This window comes from Amblyomma americanum, chromosome 10, assembly GCF_052857255.1.
Source record: "Amblyomma americanum isolate KBUSLIRL-KWMA chromosome 10, ASM5285725v1, whole genome shotgun sequence".
NCBI lineage: Eukaryota > Metazoa > Arthropoda > Arachnida > Ixodida > Ixodidae > Amblyomma > Amblyomma americanum.
Window position 1 is genome coordinate 123,299,736 of NC_135506.1, and position 18,282 is coordinate 123,318,017.

The 18,282-nt window shown below is 46.5% G+C and overlaps 1 protein-coding gene and 1 long non-coding RNA gene across 3 annotated transcripts in view; one reads left to right on the forward strand and one right to left on the reverse strand.

Moving 5' to 3' along the window:
• LOC144106850 (uncharacterized) overlaps positions 1–18,282 on the reverse strand; it is a 142,478-nt gene that overhangs the window by 101,626 nt on the left and 22,570 nt on the right. For both annotated transcript variants that reach the window (XM_077639798.1, XM_077639797.1), the window contains exon 2: positions 10,132–10,229. In XM_077639798.1, coding sequence (XP_077495924.1) covers positions 10,132–10,229 — 98 coding nt within the window. The remainder of the gene's footprint in view (positions 1–10,131; positions 10,230–18,282) is intronic.
• The window catches only part of LOC144106852 (uncharacterized), a 106,037-nt gene that overhangs the window by 68,832 nt on the left and 18,923 nt on the right, over positions 1–18,282 (forward strand). The window lies entirely within an intron of this gene.

Here is an 18,282-nt window from a genome sequence, read left to right on the forward strand (position 1 = left end):
GCATATCTTCGAGCGTAAGTGACGTGGAATAACGAGCCGCCACTTGCGACCTTCGGAGTTGTAGTTACGGCGATAAAGTAGGGTGTCACGGATCGCAAAATGGGCAGCTTGGCGGCGGAGCGCACGTGACGGTGAAGCAGCCGTCGGGTTGGCGAGAAAGTCGAGAAGGGAAGCGATCCAGGGATCCATGCGTTGCGCTGAAGGCATGTCGCTGAGGCGAAGCAAGGGCAGAGAAGCGTCGGAGGTGGAAAGGCTGGCGATCTCGGCTGGAAGGGGGCAGCGTGACAGTGCATCGGCGTCTTGATGCTTGCGGCCGGTGCGATACACGACGCGGATATCATATTCTTGCAAGCGAAGGGCCCACCTAGCGAGGCGGCCGGAGGGGTCTTTCAGGTTGCAAAGCCAACAGAGCGCATGGTGGTCGGTCACAACGTCAAAAGGGCGCCCATAAATGTACGGTCGAAACTTCGCGAGGGCCCATACAATCGCCAAACACTCTTTTTCAGTTACGGAGTAGTTGCGTTCTGCTGGTGTGAGTGTGCGGCTAGCATAGGCAACGACGTATTCGTCAAAGCCAGGTTTTCGTTGGGCGAGGACAGCGCCGAGGCCAACACCGCTGGCGTCCGTGTGAACTTCGGTAGGAGCGGCCGAGTCGAAATGGCGCAGAATGGGCGGCGCCGTGAGGAGACGGCGCAAGGTGGTGTATGCGTCGTCGCACGCTGGAGACCACAGTGATAAATCCGCACTTCCAGACAGCAGTTGAGTCAAAGGCGCAGCAATGGACGCAAAGTTGCGAATAAACCGGCGGAAATATGAGCACAAACCCAGGAAGCTGCGCAGGTCTTTGATGGAGGTAGGTTTGGGAAAGTCAACCACAGCACGAAGTTTCGCTGGGTCGGGACTGACGCCCTGCTTAGAGACAACATGACCTAAGATGGTTAATTGACGAGCGGCAAAACGGCATTTTTTTAAGTTCAGCTGCAGGCCGGCGTCAGAGAGGCAGGTCAAGACGTGCTTCAAACGGGAGAGGTGGGTGTCAAAGTCCGGGGAAAAGACCACAATGTCGTCGAGGTAGCAAAGGCATGTCTTCCACTTAAGTCCGCGCAAAATGGTGTCCATCATCCTCTCAAAAGCCGCGGGGGCGTTACAAAGCCCGAAGGGCATCACCGTAAATTCATACAAGCCATCCGGTGTCACAAAGGCGGTTTTGGGGCGATCGGCTTCTTTCATAGGAACTTGCCAGTACCCGGAACGCAAATCAAGAGATGAAAAGAGTTCGGCCCCCTTGCAAAGAGTCCAGAGCGTCGTCTATGCGCGGGAGGGGATAGACATCTTTGCGCGTAATCTTATTAAGGCGGCGGTAATCTACACAGAAGCGTATGGAGCCATCCTTCTTTTTGACGAGCACCACAGGCGACGCCCATGGGCTGCTTGAGGGCTGAATGACGCCGCTCTGGAGCATCTTGTCGACTTGGTCTTCAATAACTTGGCGCTCGGCGACAGACACACGATAGGGACGTTGTCGCAGCGGTGCGTGGTCACCTGTGTCGATGGCATGGGTGACAGTGGAAGTTTGGCCCAAGGAACTTTGATGTGAGTCAAATGATGAGTGAAACTGATTAAGTAAAGTGAGAAGCTGTGCCCTTTGCGGCGCTGGAAGGTTGTCGTCGATGGAGCGAAGGAATGCTTCGGTTGAGGAGGGATCGGGCGCAGCAGTAGGTGGGCTGAGTGCGGCTATGGAGAGGTGCGGCGCGTCGTCCGTCTCTTCGCGGATGAGCAGAGACGCGAATGGTTGTACCGTGCCGAGACATTCACCTAGGCGCAAGGCGTTGGGGAACGAGAATGGGTTAGACACGAACAGTACGGAGAGGCCAGCGGATATAGTCAGTACAGCGTATGGCAGAGGCAGACACTTGCGGTGCAGAAAGATAGGGGACGGAGTGAAGAGGACCGTGTCGTCGCGAAGAGGGCCGCAAGAGAGGGGTACGAGGACTGAAGAGCAGGGAGGCAGGTCAATGTCTTCGGCAACTAGGGCCTTAACACAGGCACCAGGAGGGGCAGTGTCCAAGACAGCTTCGGGCAGGTGAGAGAACTCGACTTCAGCTCGAGCACAATCGATGATAGCAGCATGGCGCGATAGGAAATCCCAGCCCAGGATAACAGCATGAGAACAGCAGGGCAGTACGACGAATTCGACGGCATAAATGGTCCCCTGGATTACAACGCGAGCGGTACACGCTGCTGACGGCTGGATGTTCTGAGCGCTGGCGGTGCGCAGTGAGAGTCCAGCAATTGGCGTCCTTACTTTTCTTAAAGAACTACACAGCTTTGCGTCCATGACGGAAACGGCAGCACCAGTGTCGACAAGCGCCATGACAGAAACGCCGTCGACGGAAATTTCAATGATGTTAGCGGCTGACGGATGAGGCCTTTCGAAGTTCGTTGTGGACGCAGTTCTCGCCTCAGGAACTGCGGCGCCTAGTTTTCCTCCTGGTTAGCGGTGGGGCGATGTCGCATAGGCGAAATAGACCGGCGTCGTGGAGAAGAGGGCCGGCGGCTGGAGAGGGTAGAACGGTCCGGCGAGGAAGTACGACTTTGCGGCGGCGCAGCTGGTACAGAGTACTGACTCGGTGGGGGCCAGTACCCAGGAGCTTGGGGAGGAATTTCCGCGTCCGGGAGACGACGGCGGCAATGCCGAGCTACATGACCTGGGAGACCACAAAAGAAGCAAATCGGCCGATTGTCCGTTGTGCGCCAGGAATCGCTGACCCTTGGAGTAGGTCGTCGGTAAGCCACTGGCCCTCGCAAATGCGCCGGAGGCGCACTATAGATTGGCGGCTGCGGTCTTGCTACGACATCGGCATATGTCACTGGAGCCGCGACAGGAGGCGGTCTCGCGACGGCTTCGGCATATGTGAGCGGAGCCGCCACAGGTTGTGGTCTGGCGACAACGTCAGCGTATGTCAGCGGAACCGTGCCAGGTGGTGACGGATGAGCCGGTGGAAGAGCCTCAGCAACTTGCTCTTGAATTGTATGTCGGAGCGCTGGAGTCAGATATGATGGTCGGTCGTGAGCGCTCGGCAGAAAGGAAAGTTGACGTGCCACTTCTTCCCGCACGAAGTCTTTAATCTGCTGTAGCAGCGAGGGGTCAGGAGCAGGCGTGAGCCCAGCGAGCGACTCAACCTGCTGTGGCCGCTGGCGTGTCAGAATCCGCTGCTTGCGCAACTGCTCAAAGCTTTGACACAGCGTGACGACTTCAGCAACGGTACGCAAGTCGCGCGCTAGAAGCATCTGAAAAGCGTCGTCATCGATGCCTTTCAAGATGTGTTGGATCTTGTCGGCTTCCGACATACGAGCGTTGACCCGCTTGCACAAGTCGACGACATCTTCAGTGTAGCTAGTGAAGCTTTCACTAGCCTGCTGAGATCGTTCACGCAATCGCTGTTCGGCTCGGAGTTGCCTGACAGCCGGTCGACCAAATACGTCTGCAAATTTAGTCTTAAAAATGAACCAGGTTTGAATATCTGCCTCATGGTTGCGATACCAGAGGTTAGCCACACCGGCGAGATAAAAGATGACGTTGTTTAGCTTCGTCACATCGTCCCATTTCTTGTATACGCTCACCCGCTCGTACGATGTGAGCCAATCTTCCACATCGTTCTCGTCAGTCCCGCTGAAAATGGTCGGGTCCCGTTGACGAAGAGAGCCGGCACAGATGACAGCCTGGCCCACTTGTAAGGCCTGGTGTTGGACGTCCTCAGGCATCGTGCGCACCGGGAGAGCACGACTACGGAGCTCCAGGGCTGATGTTTTTACCCCCGGCTCCTCCACCAAATGTAACGGGGGGTTTGTTACGAGGTACTGGGGCGACGGGAACGGCAACGGCAGCAGTCTGGGATCAAATCGGCAAAAGACACACAAGCGTAGCGCTGGCAAAAACTCTCGAGAACACTGTCACCTCGTCTTCGTCTTTTCAAATCATCAGACGCATCTTCTTCTTTAGCCTTACAATATATATATATATTTCATTATTGCAATGATGACGTAATCTGGGATTTGTGGGACCACTGGTGCTGGCCAACGCAGGGAAAAGCGGGTTTCGCTGTCCGAAAGAGACACAACAATGGCACGCCTGATAAAATGAAGGAAAACGGTTTCTGGCGAATAGGTGGATGGACAGCAGGTAATTCAGATGTTGCGATTAGTTATATTGCGTTGGCAGCGTTAAGCGGTATGGCATGTTGCAGAGCCCAGTCTGCTGAATTTTAAATGCGGAAGCGGCGTTCGCTAAGTGGGCGTGTGTAGACGTACGCGGTAATAATTATTTATTTATTTATTTACCCTAAAGACCCAGAAGAGGGCATTATATAGGGGGGAATGATGAAAAGAAAGCACACATAACAAATCAACTCATAACAAATGATGGTAAATATACAGAGGGCAGAGTTTGGGTAACATTTGGTTAAGTGCAGTATAACATATTGAACCCACAAAATTCAACACGTTCAAACAAGTGAGTAATAATTAGGGCTAAATAAGTAACTAAAAATACAATGGCACATAAAAGAGGCTCCGGAGCTGTTCAGCACACACGAAATGGCAAAACAAAAAAGGATCGCCAAAGAGTCACGGACACGGTAAATCATTCAGCACTTTATGACGCATTTTCCGTGTTCAGAAATGTTAGTAAAGCTGTTTGAAAAGATGATAATTCAGTATGGCCGACAATGCTGGGTGGCAATGAGTTCCATTCATTTATTGACAAAACCAGCGGTGACTTCTGATATTTTAGTGTGCGAGCGAAAATCGGACGTACCTTATGCGCATGATCCAGGCGAGCTGAACAATGAGGTGCAGGAAAGATATGATTTCGGGTGAATGGCGTTTCGCTATAGTATAAGGTGTGAAATAATGACAACCGGGCGAACTTTCTACGTGTAGCAAGTGGTTGAAGATTCATGGCTTGCTTCATTGCTGATACGCTTTGATGACGTGAGTAGGATGACAGTATGAATCTGACGGCTTTATTTTGTACTGCTTCTAGAGCATTTGTAAGAATCGCGTGGGAGGGGTTCTATATAACAGAAGCGTATTAAACAGATGATCTGATAAGCGTTGTACAAGCGCTGTGCCATGTTTCAGCGTTCGCAAGGGGTAAACGGCGTTTCAAGAGACCAATTTTTTTAAAGCCTTTATTAGTTATGTATTCAATGTGAGCATCCCAGGTTAAGTTCTGACTGAAAAACACTCCCAGATATTTTATACACGACACGGAGTCAATTCCACTATTATTTAACCGGTAATTATTCTGTGATGTTTCTGCTACGCTAGAGAATCTTACATGCTTAGTTTTACTGATATTAATATCCATCTGCCACGTTGAACACCATTCAGTTAGTTTTGTTAGATCTGATTGGAGAGCTAGTGCATCAGTCGGGGTGGTTATCTGCCTGTATACTACGCAGTCGTCTGCGAAAAGCCGTATTGATGAAGTAATATTAGAGGCTATGTCGTTTATATAAATTAGAAAAAGTAATGGCCCTAATACTGAGCCCTGTGGGACACCGGATAATACGCGAGTGGGTTTAGAAATGAGGTTCTCAATTTTGACCGACTGGTAACGATCGGTTAGGAATTGCTCGATCCATGTAGTTCTTTTGTCGTCGAGCTCTAAATTTCTGGTCTTTAGCAGTAAGCGTTTGTGGGCAACACGGTCAAAAGCTTTTGTAAAGTCAATGAAAATGGCGTCTGTGAGATGAGACATGTGTAGGGATTGATGAAGGTCAGTCACAAGCTCAAAGAGCTGCGACTGGCATGATCGGTTTTGCCGGAATCCGTGCTGGTTCTCGAGAAGTAAGTTATTTAGGTTCAGATGGTTCATGATGTGGGAAAAGAAGATATGCTCTAGTAGTATGCAGCAGATACAAGTAAGTGAGATAGGCCTGAAGTTGTTTGGATCAGTGTTACTTCCTGATTTGTGTACGGGAATGATGTGTGCTTGTTTCCAGTCGTCCGGGAGCTGTCCTGTATCCAGAGATTGTTGAAATGTCAGCGCGAGCAAACCAGATGATTCTTGACATGTTAGTTTCAGAATCTTTCTACTGATCCCATCGGGTCCTGGGGCCTTTTTTAGTTCTAGCTTGTCGATTGCGCGGGCGACGCCATTTGTTGTGATAGTAATAGGTGCAAATTGAAACCGTATGTAAGTTGGAGAAATGGGCGGTAAATTATCAGTGGGGAGTTCATTTGTGAACATGTCACTAAAAGATTTGTTGAAGATTTCGGCGCACTCGTCTAACGGTAAGGGCGAGCCCTCTCCTGTAGTTAGTGCTGGTAAAATGTTGCTGCTTTTAGGATTTACAGTGCGCCAAAACTTTTTGGGATCACTTTTTAATAGTTTCGGAAGTGTGTCGTTATAGTATTTTTGTTTCTCTTCGAGTTTTCTTTCAGTAAGCGCAGTAAGCGCAGTAAGCGCAGCAATCAGTAAGCGCAGCAATATGTCGATACTTTTGCGTATGTTGCTTTCGCATGTTCCGCCATACATTCGTTCAGTGACTGCCCTTTGGGAAACTCGAGTAAAACTCGAGCGGGCGCAGAACTCGGCACAACATGCGTACCAACCCAGCCTTTGTTTTTTCACGTCATAGGCTATGTTGCTGGATCAAATGTAGGGCGAAAATAAAACTTCGATTGCTGTCAAAATCGCCCCATTTGGGTATTTATCACGGTCAAAATAAGCGGTTGGAAAGCACGTTTGTGCTTACCGGAAAGGAAGAAGTTGTCCTGTATGAAATGCTTCCAATGAATGGCCAAAGCAGCAGCCAAGTGTTCTTACAATCTTCAGGTTTTTTATTTATAAAGCTGCCTTGGTCGCGTCCACTGATTCGCTCTTGAAAGGATATCACTTCGTTGTGCATCATCATCATCACCATCATCGTGATTACGCCCACTGCAGGTCGAACGCCTCTCCCATGTCTCTCCAATTAAATCTGCCCTTTGCCAGCTGCGCCCACCCTATGCCCCCAAAATGTGCACAAAACGAAACACACCAAACCTCCTCGAAAGTTGGATTTTTTTTTCTTTTGAAGCGGCGGCGTGACACTAATCGAGAGCAGACAGTCCGTTTTACATCGTAAAAGTAAAGGGGACCCAATGCGGCTTACTAGGAGGGAGCCTGCAGGGTGGGTATCGCGCGGTGGACGCTAAGCCGTATGTATTAGAGGTATAAATAATATTCGAGTTCATGACCCTGGTGAAAGTGTTATCGGTATCGAAGATAGTAATTGAAAAATGACGTTACGGTGAAATCAGTGCGTGTTACCACTTCCTTCTTGTGCGGTCCGACCGAGACAGCTGAACATTGTACTATGGTCTCAGAAGTTTTGGAAGCATAAACCAAAGAGCCAGGGCACAAAGGATGCAGCTGGTGTGAAGACAGCGAGAGTCCAAATCACAACGGTGAGCGAAAGTTTCTCACACGAAAATGACATCCTAACCGCAACGTGACGTCTGCAGTTCCCTATCACGCGGCCGAGAGCATGTGCCTGACGGGCGACATGCGAGCCAATTGGCAGCTTTTCAAGCAGCATTAGGAACTTTGCCGCATTGCAACCGGCCAAGACGCCAAGCCATCAACACAGAGAGCTGCACTACTTCTATAGAGTGCGAGGTTAAAATAAGGTTGTCAAGGCCGCCCAAATGGCAGTTATCCGCAGACAAACTACGGGATGAAACGGCATTCACATGATTTCAAAGTGCCACATACCGTGCCTCCACAAGAGTCTGAAAAGATACAGGATCAGAAAGGGTTTGGTTTTTCGAATTTCGCAGGAGACACGCCAGAACGGACAACCACATTGTCGAGAAAAAAATTGTTCGCGCGAGCCTAAAAAAACCCTGGGCTCACTGTTATCGACATTCTCAAAATTGTGATCCTGCTATCAAGGTGTAGATTAACTTAGTGGGCTTTGAGACATCATGTGAAATGTGGTGAGCTAAACGGCCGGAACACATCTCGAAGCGTGCTCCCCTGTGAAAAAATTTGGGTTTTTGGGTGATGCAGGAAAAGAAAAACCTGGTGTGGATAGGCGACGAATGGAAAAGGGTGATTTGATAGGTCAAATTGAACTTCTTATCATGCGGGGATTATGGGCATTCTATTTAAGTCTGTTCTTTATAGACCCTGAAATCAACTTCTCACCTTAAACCATAGAGGCCTGAACGTAACGGTATGAAGCTGTTTCCCCGCTCGTGCAGTGTGCCTCGTCGGCTCCATTATGGGAACTACGAGCGAAGAGGTTTATCAGGGCATTTTGAAAAGGTTGTGTTTCCATATGGATGCAAGAATATGGGATACCGGTGCGTGTTTGAACAGAATTATCGCCCGAAGCCCTGTTCTACGCTCGTAAAAAGCTACACGAAGGAGAGGACGGTGGACTTTATAGAGCGGCCAGGCTGGTCGGCTGAGATTATTTCCATCGAACATCTTCGCACAAGCATCTCGCTTCGTCCGATTTATATAAAAGCCAGCTTCGCAGAGCACAGTCGAACATGTGCTGCATAAGTGGAGAATCACAGACTAGACGTTCGCTGACAGATTCTTGGAATCCTTGCTTCGGCGGTGTCTAGCAGTGATCAACGGAAAATGCTGGCGTGTGAAGTATTGACGCATTAGTTTGCCGTGAACGGATGGTCTACAAATTGCTGCCTAATTTAGTAGTAAAAAACCTATTATATCCGATACCTTAACGCAGAGCAGGAATCTGTTCTAGAATGGATTTTCTGTGGTAACAAATTACGGCTTAATATGATGGTAAATATTAGTTGCTATGCTGTAAAACTATGACATTTTTGTCCCAGCGACCTGTTGCGGAAGTTTTATTGCGGTAAGAAGAGGTATAGTAAAAATCTGAAATATTATACATTTTTGTTCACCACTGTATGCCCGCTATTGTTCCTGTTTTATATATAATTGTCGTCAGGAACATCGACAACATGACGGAATACAAACTTTTCGCAGACGGCACTAGCTTGATTTTCAAAAACGGCCGTCTTGGTTGAATATTTCCTGCAGTTAATTGTACAATAGACACTCTGAAATCTTGGAGGGGGTAAGTTCGCTGATCATAAATACACAAAAGCACCCTTACAGCGAGTCCACCTTTCTTGGATGTCGCTTTTATATTTGAGGCAACTGCGGAATATATCGTAAGTTCGTTATGAACATATTAAAGGCAATGGTCTAACCTCCCGTTGCTTGGAAAAACTTTACTTTTAAAGCTCGTCTTCACATTGGACGAAATATTCAAGTCTGTCATGCAAATTGACGGAGTCCGTTATTGAGGATACTCAGGCGGGTGTAGCAAATTGTATGATAGTTTTATGAAACAACTCTTCGGAATGGCCCAGTCCTAAGTGCGTAACAAAATCTTGCTTCTACATTATTTTTGCTCGCTTGCAGCGACTTTTTACGATCGCATTAAAAACCATAGGGTCGCGTTTTAACATGAATACTAACGAAAAGAGTTCAGCTCATAATGGACAACGCAGCGAGCCATGGAAAGAAAAATGATAGGTGCAACGCTAAGAGATAAGAAGAGGGCAGAGTGGGTGAGGGAGCAAATACGTTATAAGGAGATCCCAGTCGAAATCGAGGAATAAATGTGTTTTCGCAGACCATGTAATACGAAGGCAAGATAAGCGCTGGTCCTTAAAGGTAACGGAGTGGTCTCCAAGAAATGGCGAGCGTAACAGGGTGCGGGGAAAGGATAGGCGGGCGGACGAGATTAAGAGGTTTTCGTTTGGCCACAGATGCATTTGCACCCTAAAAAATATATATTAATCATCACATTAAGAAGTTTGGGGGATGCGATGGGCGCCCTGTAGTGGGTGTAGTCAGGCCGATGATGATGATGTTCATGAGCAGAAAACTTCCTGTGTTCTGAAAGCGAATCTCCGGATATATTACTCAGATGAAATATTTACGGCATTGAAAAAGTTCAACAACGAGCAACTTCCCGCTGAAAAACTGCACTTGTCCAGGATGTTTGGGTGTGGTTCCTGGTTATGCTTAAGCCGCCGTGAATGTTCAGTGCAATGCTTGCAGTAAAAACCACTGTGTATTCCACTCACTTATTAAAACTGAGGAATACACAAATAATCGCATTGTAGCCAATCTTCTTCGGTAGAGGCGTTGGGAAGTTGATCTCCTCGATGTACTCCATAGTGTTCTGAAATTGAAAAGAAGTTTTCTGCGTTAGCAGTGAGAACAACGCTACCGCCACAAGGGCGGATTGTGGAGCCTCCAGCCTTCAGCCATCTCCAGCCTCTTGAAGGCCTCCGACCAGAACCAACTGGCCGGCCCATAACCAATTCCCACCGTCGCGCGCTGCCAGAATTCTACCAGCAGGGGAAACATGTGCAACGCCGATTTTCAATATTCATCACGTATCGTCCGCCATTATCTGGGCTTCATCAAATTCACTAAATTTTCCAAAATACCGGCGGACGTGCAAACAATGGTGCAAAGAAAACTGATATCCCAGAAGCCAAGCGAACTCTCAGTGCCTTAGTAATACAATATGAGCTGAGAACAAACCTAAGCAGTAGCCACCCATAAATATTCTGTTTCTACGCAGAAAAAAAAACGGCTGTCCGAATGGCTTCCATCGTGTGCCTCACTCCCAGTCTACCTTCGGAATGCTTTTTGGCACAGAAATTAATTTTGGTCATTGGCGATCTCGGCGTAGCAGCGACGCTCACTTGCGAATGGCTTTCGCAGAGGCTGCGTGCTACGTTATGGCTCTGCTTTCCGAGGAACGAGGGCGTCATGGTGGTAAGGCCACTGGGCAGGTAGAGGCGTCTAGCATTACTACTCCCATCCCGATAGAAGCCTCCGGCGCGTAGTGTTATGGCGTGCATTTGCAGATGTTGCAGATGCGACGTCATCAAGTGGCGGTATGGTGCACACAGCAAGATGAGCGCCGCAATTTTAGACAATCCTGTACATGCCTATATATTATCTTCACTGGCTTAGGGTACATGTGGCGCCAGCTTTCTATATATTCGTACTACAATTTTCACGCAACCGTTTGTCGTACCACATTCTATGTGGTGTCTTAGGATTTGTCCTTCCATATAGCTTGCAGGTGCTAGCCAAGCTGAATGCGAACTTGCGACAGGTATTCGAATAGACACCATATGCACCTTCATATGCATGCTGTCCGAGACTCTTTACCTCAACTCTTAAGGCACTGTTAAGGTGTCCACTGAGATGAGAGACAGCTATAAATTTTCGTATCAAGATCGTGATGAAACCGTTCGTCGTATAGCGTTGCGAAGGGTATCATGCGTTCTCGCGTGTGTGTGTTCGTAGTGTGTGTTGGATTGAATGCAAATTCACCAAGATACAGCAATGCTTTCCTATTTCTATACGTGAGCAGTCTTAAGTGTCTCTATCGAATTTTTCTGCTCTCCTTGCTTAAAGAGCGAGGAGCACTGGCACCTCTAAAGTCAATCCGTTAATTTAAAACGGCATTCACATCCTTGCGCAAGCCTGGAAAATTCGTGAACCAGGGCTAATACCTCTCAAGCTGTTTAGTTCCGGCGGGGCCCACATGGCGTGCCTAGTCCGCGTTATGAGGCAGATTGAGTATTCCGGATAGAGTCCAGCAGCGCGTATCCGCCTGCACTACTCAGCCGTTGTGACGTCACTCTTCATTTCAGGAAAATCTAATCGCTTCGACTGCTTACCTGTCACTACACACAGCTTCTGCGGAAGTTCTACGTCATTTGTTTTGCAAGTGCAAAAAATTGATTATTTTTATTATTCCCGTGCCTTTACCACAACTTCGAGGCAGGCGTACGCCTACTTCTATGGGTCTTGCCGGCACTGCCAACAATTATAATCCGCCGTGCCGCACACATCAAGTTTTTTATACCAATTAGAAGAATTTTACATTGAGCAAACACTGGGAACGCCTAACCTGTATATGCTGAAGTAATTCGTTCCGTAAACGTATTCTAAATTTCTGAAGACCTGTCGGTTTAGCACTTAGCTAAATGTAAGGAAATGTCATTTTCCTTTAGTAAAATGATAATGGGCCACTTCTAATTCATTTAAGTCAAAGCTGCAGAGCTGAATTGTGCAATGGAGAGAAGCGATGACACTGAGCTTGCATAAGCGACTAAAACTGTCCTCAAGGATTGTGCTTGAACGTCTGCATGTTTACACCCTAAATATCTGACTCCGTTTGGGCATTGGGGTAGAAAGGAAACATCTGTCAATTATATGCAATAGTCCTGTTCACGACGGGGATTCACCGCAAGTCTATAGACAAAGTCCCTCTTGTTCCTTAAGCGTTACGCAGGCGGCGTTAATTTCCCACACAAATTTGGATGGAGGGTGAATAAGTGTATAACCGACTGGTCTACAGCCGAATACATTCCTTCATCTGAACAACCGAGTTTTTCTACCGGACAAAAGTGTTTCCGGATATCTGTATTATCCTGTTAAAAGCAGCCGTATAAAGATATATTTGTTACAGAAGTAAATTTGAATTGACAATTCAGACGCGGCTCCTTAAATACCCGTTTAGAACTCAGCCATCCTTACAATAAGTAAAAATAAAGTTTCCCATGTTCCATTCTTGAGACATTCGCGTTTTTTATATTGGGAAAAGTTGATAGGCCGCGCAGGGCCCTCCTGAAGGGTATGAGGCAATAGAATGAAGGGGTCCCTCACCGGCGTGAGGTCTTCTTCGCGTCTCGTTTAGCAGATACCAATACCATTGTTCCTTCTACCATCATGATAATCATGATCAGCCTGAATACGCCCACTGTAGGGCGAAGGCCTCGCCAATGTCTCTCCTACCTGTTTTTTGCAAGCTGCGGTCACCACATCCCAGCAGACTTTTATTACCAGCCTTCCACCTAACTTTCTGTCGCCCCCTGCTACTTTTCCCTTCTCTTGGGATCCGCTCCGTTACACTCATGAACAAGCGGTTATCATTATTTCGCATGACATGCCCTGCCCAAGCACATTTATTCCTCTTGATTTCAACTTGGATGCCATTAACCCGTCTTTGTTCCCTCGTTTACCCTGCCCGTCTCTAATATCTTGACGTTACACATATCATTTTTCTTTCCTTAGCTCTCTGCGTTGTCCTTAATCTTCGCCGAAACCTTTTTAACAGACTCCACGTTTCTGCCCCATAGTTGAGTTCCGGTAAGATACAGCTTATGCACTCTTTTCACTTCAGGGGAATTGGTAGACTACAAAATATTATCTTAGAGAACCTGCCAAATGCGCTCCACCACATTATTATTCTTCTAGTTATTTCTCTCTCATGACGCACATCAGCGGATCCCATGTGACACTGTCAAACATTAATTTGATTTTCTTCATGTTAATTTTTGACCCTCCGTTCTGCTCTGCGTGTCTACTTCATCGATCATGTCTTGCAGTTCATCTCCTGAGTGACTTAGCAAGGCAATGTCAACAGCAAATCGCAAATTACTTATGTACTCTCCATTCACTCTCACCTTCTTGCTATTCCCTACGCACACCTCCGTACACCTTAAGTAATCAGGCGGTGAAAAGCATTCGCGAGATCGTGTATCCCTACCTCACACCTTTTCTTACTGGAATTTTATTGCCGACTGTAAGCAGGACAATGGAAGCTGCGTAGTCGTTATAGATATCTTCCAGTATTTTCGCATAAGACCTTTCTAGACCTCGATTCCGCTAAGTCTGCATCACTGCTGAGGTTTCCACTGAGTCAAATGCATCTCGTCATTAATGAGCGCTATGTATAAGGGTGGTTATATTCTGCACATTTCTTTATGACCCGATGCATAGCGTTAATAATGTGCTTTGTCGAGTATTCTTTACAAAAGCCTGCCTGATCACTTGGTTGATCGAAGTCTAAGGTTGTCCTGATTCTATTTGAGATTCCCTTTGTAAATACCTTGTAGGCAACGAAGAGTAAGCTGATCGGTCTGTAATTTTTCAAGTCCCTGATGTCTCCTGTTTATTGAATTAAGATATGTTAGCTTTCTTCCAAGCTTCTGGTACAGTCGAGCTCATAAGTCTTTGCGTATAGTGTCGCTAGTTTTTCTAGCACTATTTTCCCGCTGTCCTCCAAAAGATCAGCTCTTACCTGATCCTCACCAGCTGCTTTCCCCTTTTGCCTTGGTCCTGGAGATTTCCTTGTTTTTTCCTTCTTGAATGTTGGGGTCTCCTATTGCTGTACGCTACTGCCACTCTCAATTCTCTATTTACTTACACTAAATACTCCTAAAGGCGCTTAAGGTTGGGGTAATTACACGTAGGGGGGGGGGGGGGGTACAGGCAATCAACCAAAAATAGAAAATTAACTATGAGTAACTACTAAATTTATTAAAAACACATTATATGACATTTTAATAAAGTACGCAGTATTAATAATTCATCACTGGAGCGGAAAAATAAAAATAAATATAAACCAGAGAGAGAGAGAAAGAATGAAGTAAACGCAGGGAGGTTAACCAGATGTGAGTCTCTGGTTTGCTACCCTACACTGGGGATGGGGGATAGGGGTTAGAAAGATGACAGAGAGGAAAACGCAAAAGATGGAACGTGCACACATGGAGACACACACACACACAAGACGTTCCAATTAAAGTCTTTCACACAGGCCGGTAGATTGTAAGAAGCGCAAAAGCGCTTGCACGGGCTTCTTCTGCGACGGTAGGTCCTTTCGATGTTGTAGAATTTTTTTTTCGGATAGCGGTTGGTCTTCCAGTTGGTCAAGTTCGTGGCTAAGGCATGCCCTCTGTGGACTGTACTTCGGGCAGGAGCACAATATGTGGCCAATTTATTCTTCATGGCCGCAGTGGTCACAGGTTGGGGTGTCGATCATCCCTATGCGGAAGGCATAGGCTTTAGTAAAGGCAACACCCAACCAAAGTCGATATAAAAGCGTGGCGTCTCTACGGCGAAGCTGTGATGGCGCTCGAAGACTTAATGTTGGATCAAGTGAGTACAGTCGCGTATTTCTTAAATGTGGCTCATTCCATTGCGACTCGGTGCACTGCCGAGCAAGTAGGCGGAGCTTCCGTGCCGCGTTAGTTCTAGAAAGAGGAATTGGGACGTGGCGCTCCTCAGTATTGGCTGAGCGGGCAGCGTGATCCGCCCGTTCATTGCCGATAATCCCGCAGTGACTTGGAAGCCACTGGAACGTTATTTCATGGCCGGCATCACTTATATGGTGTAACGTCTCTGTAATATGAAAGATTAGTTGTTCGTGCGGTCCGCGTCGTAGAGGTGACAGTAGAGACTGCAGTTCCGCATTCGAGTCGCAGAATATTGTCCATTTGTTTGCGGTTCATCACCAATGTGATGAAGGGCAGTTAAGAGCGCTGCGAGCTCTGCTGCCGTCAATGTTGTCGCGTGGGTCGTCTTAAATTTGATTGTTGTAGCTTTCGCTGGAATGACGATTGCCGCCGCGGAGCTGCTTGGAAGGACAGATCCATCAGTGTAAATATGTGTTGAGTCACGGTAGTTCTCGTACAAATGTAGTAGCGTGAGCTGTCTAAACCAGAAAAATTAACACAGCAGCGGCAGTGAAACGTTATTGCCTGCATTCAAATGAGACTATGTGAGTCATGATTAATAAAAGTACAGAGCCAAAAGACCCAATGCAATGATATGAAACAATGAAACCAAGAAATTAAATACTACTAATGGCAGACATTATTTTGCGAAATTTGTCCGGATCAGTGGCAGTCGCGATACGTGAAGGCAGAGCGTTGCGATTAGCAGTAGTGTGTGGTAATAATGAATGGGCGTAGGTAAATCTATGACATGACACGCCCTTAACGTTAAAGGGATGATCTTGTCGGTCAGAATTGGAGAAGACAAACAAACGAAGAGGTTATGCAGTGGTGATTGATGATGCATTTTATGAAAAAGTGATAAACGAGCAACTTTACGGCGGAAACATAATACATGAACACCTCCGCGGTTCTGCTAGGCAAGTTTTGTTTTCGAAAGGTGAACTGACTTGAGCCAGTAGGAGCACCATGCTGACATTGAGTCGAGGTCAAATCGAATGGCTAGGCGACCGCCGTTAGAATAAATTTTACGCTAAATTACGCAATTGTCGGCGAAAAGTCGGATTTGGGAATGTTAAATCATTAATAAATATCACGAAATGTTAGGGCCAAGCATGCTTCTTTGTGGGACGCCAGAATGTACTTGACTGGTAGATGAATTATGGTTATTGACAGTGGTAAACTGGAACGTGGGAGAGGAAATGTTTAATGCATGTTATAACAACAGGGTGCTAATAAAGCAGTGGTAATTTGGTTTTGACCGATTGTGAAGCACCCTGTCAAATGCTTTAGAACGCAGCATGTTGTGATTCGCTTGAATCGCCTTTACGGAAGGCATGTTTGTACTTAAAGATGATGTGTTCTGAATAGTTATTTACCTGCAAATGACTTAGGCATTTATGAAGATTGCAGACTGTGCTGTTTAACGAAGTATGCCAAGTTTGAGTGGTGACGAATGATCCCCCGGTTTCAAAATGGGCACCACTTAGCTAAACACTAGTGGAATGTAACAAGGTGAAAGAAATTGCGCAAAAATAGTGCACAAGATGCAATGGATACCTTCAGAAGAATTCATGAGTATTTTATGTTGAAATAACCTGATCAGACGCTGATTTGCTTTTGCATTTCCTTAGTAAAGGTTATTAAATAAAGCTTCTTTTGATTTGATTTGATTTGATTTGATTTGAAGATATTTGTCTCGCTTATAAATATTTCGGGCTTGGTGGTATTACAACTACTCATAGTAGTAGGATCTAAAGAGCCCTCTGTATGGACAAAAACAGATTTAATGTGTTATTGCGAACCTGGGCTCATTCAGATACAGAAACAGCACCTCCCAATTATTGGTTAAATTTATATCAGGCTGATTTGGGGGGTTTATTGCCTGCTAGAACTTCCGAGGGCTATTAGTTAACAAGATATCAGTGCCGACTGATCATCCTTATCGCATGCTTTGCAGCGTTTTCAGGTATCGGACTGCCTATTCTTGTTGGCTGGTCTGCAGAGCTGTTTTTTCCTTTAGTTTAGGCGACGTAGGTGTCATATAAACCAAGCCGCGGTGTGAGTGCATGATATATTGATGACGGGCATGAATCTGCCAATAAGAGCAATAAATTTACTACTGAACAGGTTCCAGTAGATTTTCATTGAGCTTGACAAAAAATCGAGAAATGCTGTGCAAAAACTGCTAACTTAACGTTTACTTTGCCGAAGTTTGCTCGGTTGTAGCCTGTTTTGATTTTTGTGATATGCGTTTTTGTGAGGCACCACATTATATTCTCCCGTGATTATGGAATGATCAGAAAAGCCTCTTAAGAGCGTAATGATGAAACAAAAGTAGAGATTATTTCGTATTATAAGATCATTGCCAGAAGGGGATGAAAGACGCGTATGTGCAGAAAACTTTGTTGCAATAAAAAATCGAAGTAAGGCTTGACGAAAGCCTGAGCTCCAGATTCATAAGGTATAGCTGTAATTGCGGACCAATTAATTGCTGGAAAGTCAAAATCACCTAGTAACAGTGATGTTGAATTAGTAAATCGAACGGCAACATCGCTTAACATTCTGTCGAATCCACTTTAGAATAAGTGTTCATGCCAGTAGGGCGGTAAATAACGCGGATAATGACAAACGCATGTCCACATTTGAAACAAACCCGCACTGATCCCTGGCACGACGTGACCTTGCATTGACTTCTGTACATATTCGTGTAGAGCTCCTCGGCTACATTACCAACCTTGGATTTGCACTCTTTTCGTTCTAATGAATAGATATGAAAGCTTCACCTAACCTTAACGGTACAATGCAGCGATCGAAATTCCTCTCGCGCAAGGACTCCTTCTTTGTAGCCTATGTTGTGCCTGCATGCACACGTTGCGGAGCTGGTCATTCTCTACATGCCACTCATAGAACAGGAGGGTCATCATACCACTCCGGGTGAAGTGGTGCAGCGGTTGATAGATACTGCTGCGCCCCCGCAGGTGGCTGTTTCGAATACAGCCACCAGTGGGGTTGTGAGACCCAGAGTGATCTTCCCATACAGCCTCTCGCGACCAATGAATAAATCAAATGAAACCTGCCAGGAGCGTCAGTTTCCTGACAATCGGGTGGCAAGGTTGTAAGTTCTAGCTTGTAAGTTCTATTTTGCCAGAATATAAAAGTTGGCTTGGACGGCAGGCGCAGCAATAT